The sequence below is a fragment of the Triticum aestivum genome, chromosome 5D (genome assembly GCF_018294505.1).
Source record: "Triticum aestivum cultivar Chinese Spring chromosome 5D, IWGSC CS RefSeq v2.1, whole genome shotgun sequence".
Taxonomy (NCBI): Eukaryota; Viridiplantae; Streptophyta; class Magnoliopsida; order Poales; family Poaceae; genus Triticum; species Triticum aestivum.
In genome coordinates this window covers 548226423-548228256 of record NC_057808.1, presented here as the reverse complement: position 1 = coordinate 548228256, position 1834 = coordinate 548226423, and the positions used below count along the sequence as shown (strand labels likewise).

Here is a 1834-nt window from a genome sequence, read left to right as displayed (position 1 = left end):
AAAGACTCATTGATCAAATCTTTGAGGGGTGAGGAGGGAATTGTAATTGAATAAATCGGACTAAATGGAAAAGATGAGAAATTATATAAACCCACAGTGTAGCGTATAAGACTTTTTCAGTAATGAAGAATTTTTGTATTAAGATGTACTTCGTCAAGCCAAATTGAAGTCTGTTGGCAGTAGGTGTAATTTCCATCGTATATGTTTTGCTTCCTAAATTATACAGCTCTATTTGTTTACCCTATTAGCGGCATTGATAACTTATCATGAGAATTTTATATAGACAGATAAAACATAACTTAAATTTAAACATGGAAGCAAAACTTAAATGTGAAACGAGGAGAGAAAACGACGCAGCAAAGCGCGCACACGTCCACTCTTAGTATATATTGTTCCAGATAGAGGAGGCATAGAGGGAGTCGTGGATTACCGATTTTACAATTCAAATCTACATCCACTCGATGGGCAACGAACTGAACAATCAAAATGGGATAATGAGTATGCGTCTGGACAGTTCCATGCATGTTCGCTCTGAACGAAGCGAACTGATAATCGTAATACAAATTGTACAATGTTCATACTAGCTAGTAGTCGAACTGTTGCCAGGTGGAGAACGTCTGTCCGAACAACCACCATGCCGGCACGACGTCCTGGAAGACCTTGTACTGTCCACCGGAGGAGGTGATCGCGAAGCTGAGCGCTTGTCCTTTCAGCCCCGCTAGGCACTGCCAGTTAGCGCCCCAGTTCTGGGACATCGGAATCCATGCGGTGTTGGTCCCCTTCACCGACATGCTCTTGACTGACCCACTCCCGGCCATGTTGGTCACCAGCACGAGCTCAAAGTAGTTGAAGCCGTTGATAGTGAAGCGCAGGCCGCCCTGCCTCTGGCACGCGACCTGCTGGTAGAGGACGGGGACGATGCCGGCGCGGTAGATGGCGAGGTTTTCCCAGGCGGGCTGGGACATGTCGAAGTGGACGCGGGGAGGGTTGCACCAGCCACCGTTGTCGCTGGGGAGAGCCCAGTTGGGGGGACAGAAGTTGGTGGCGGAGACGGTGATGGACGTGCCGGGCTTGCACATGTTTGACTTGCTGGTGTCGCAGGTGATGAGGTAGCACTGCCCGCACGACAAGCCGTTGTTGAACAGCGCCGTGCTCAGCGCCGCGTTGTTGATCCCGTACCCCGCGTTGTACAGGTTCTCGTACCCACATGCGCCACCTGCACATTGCACATGCAAAACCGTACAGTCAGACATGCACACCCGCATGATAAGTAATACTATTATTTGGCAAATTGATGGTGCCGGAGCAAGCTTGATTAGCTAGCTTACCCATTGTGTCAGAGCCGTCGGCGCCGCCGTAGAACGTGGCATGGGCCGGCAGCCAGTAGCCGGACTTGGCGGGCACGAAGGAGAAGGCGAGAACCACCGCGAACAGCTGCAGGAAGCGCATCCCAGCCACCATCATTCTGCTGAGAGTCCCAGAAAGAAACAGGGAGTGATCAGACGGTTGAGCTTCCCTCGCAGTTAGCTTGCTTGCTAGATGTTGTGGCGATCAAGTGGTTTTGGAGGTGAGGAATGATTGTGACAATGGTGGTGCTTAAATAGGGATCTAGCTAGCTAGCTTATGAATGAGGTGAGGAATGATGGAGAAGAATGATTGTCGTGTTAACGTATGAGATCACGGTTCCAACGGTCGTATAGGTGCACATGGCTGCAACCACCAAAGATTGACTTGCGCCTTCTAATCATCCAACGCAGGTCAGATCGACCGAGCTCTACTATACTACCTCGTCTCTTAATTAAATACATTCAAAATGATAGGTTAACTGAACAAC

At 49.3% G+C, this 1834-nt stretch overlaps 1 protein-coding gene across 1 annotated transcript; it reads right to left on the bottom strand.

Moving 5' to 3' along the window:
• Nucleotides 1-346: 346 nt before the first annotated feature.
• LOC123126138 (expansin-A31) lies at nt 347-1565 on the bottom strand. Its single transcript, XM_044546531.1, has 2 exons — nt 1329-1565; nt 347-1216 (listed from the first exon to the last, which is right to left on the bottom strand). Exons 1-2 carry the CDS (start codon nt 1462-1464, stop codon nt 585-587), a joined length of 768 nt encoding a protein of 255 aa, XP_044402466.1. The 5' UTR covers nt 1465-1565; the 3' UTR covers nt 347-584.
• Nucleotides 1566-1834: the final 269 nt, after the last annotated feature.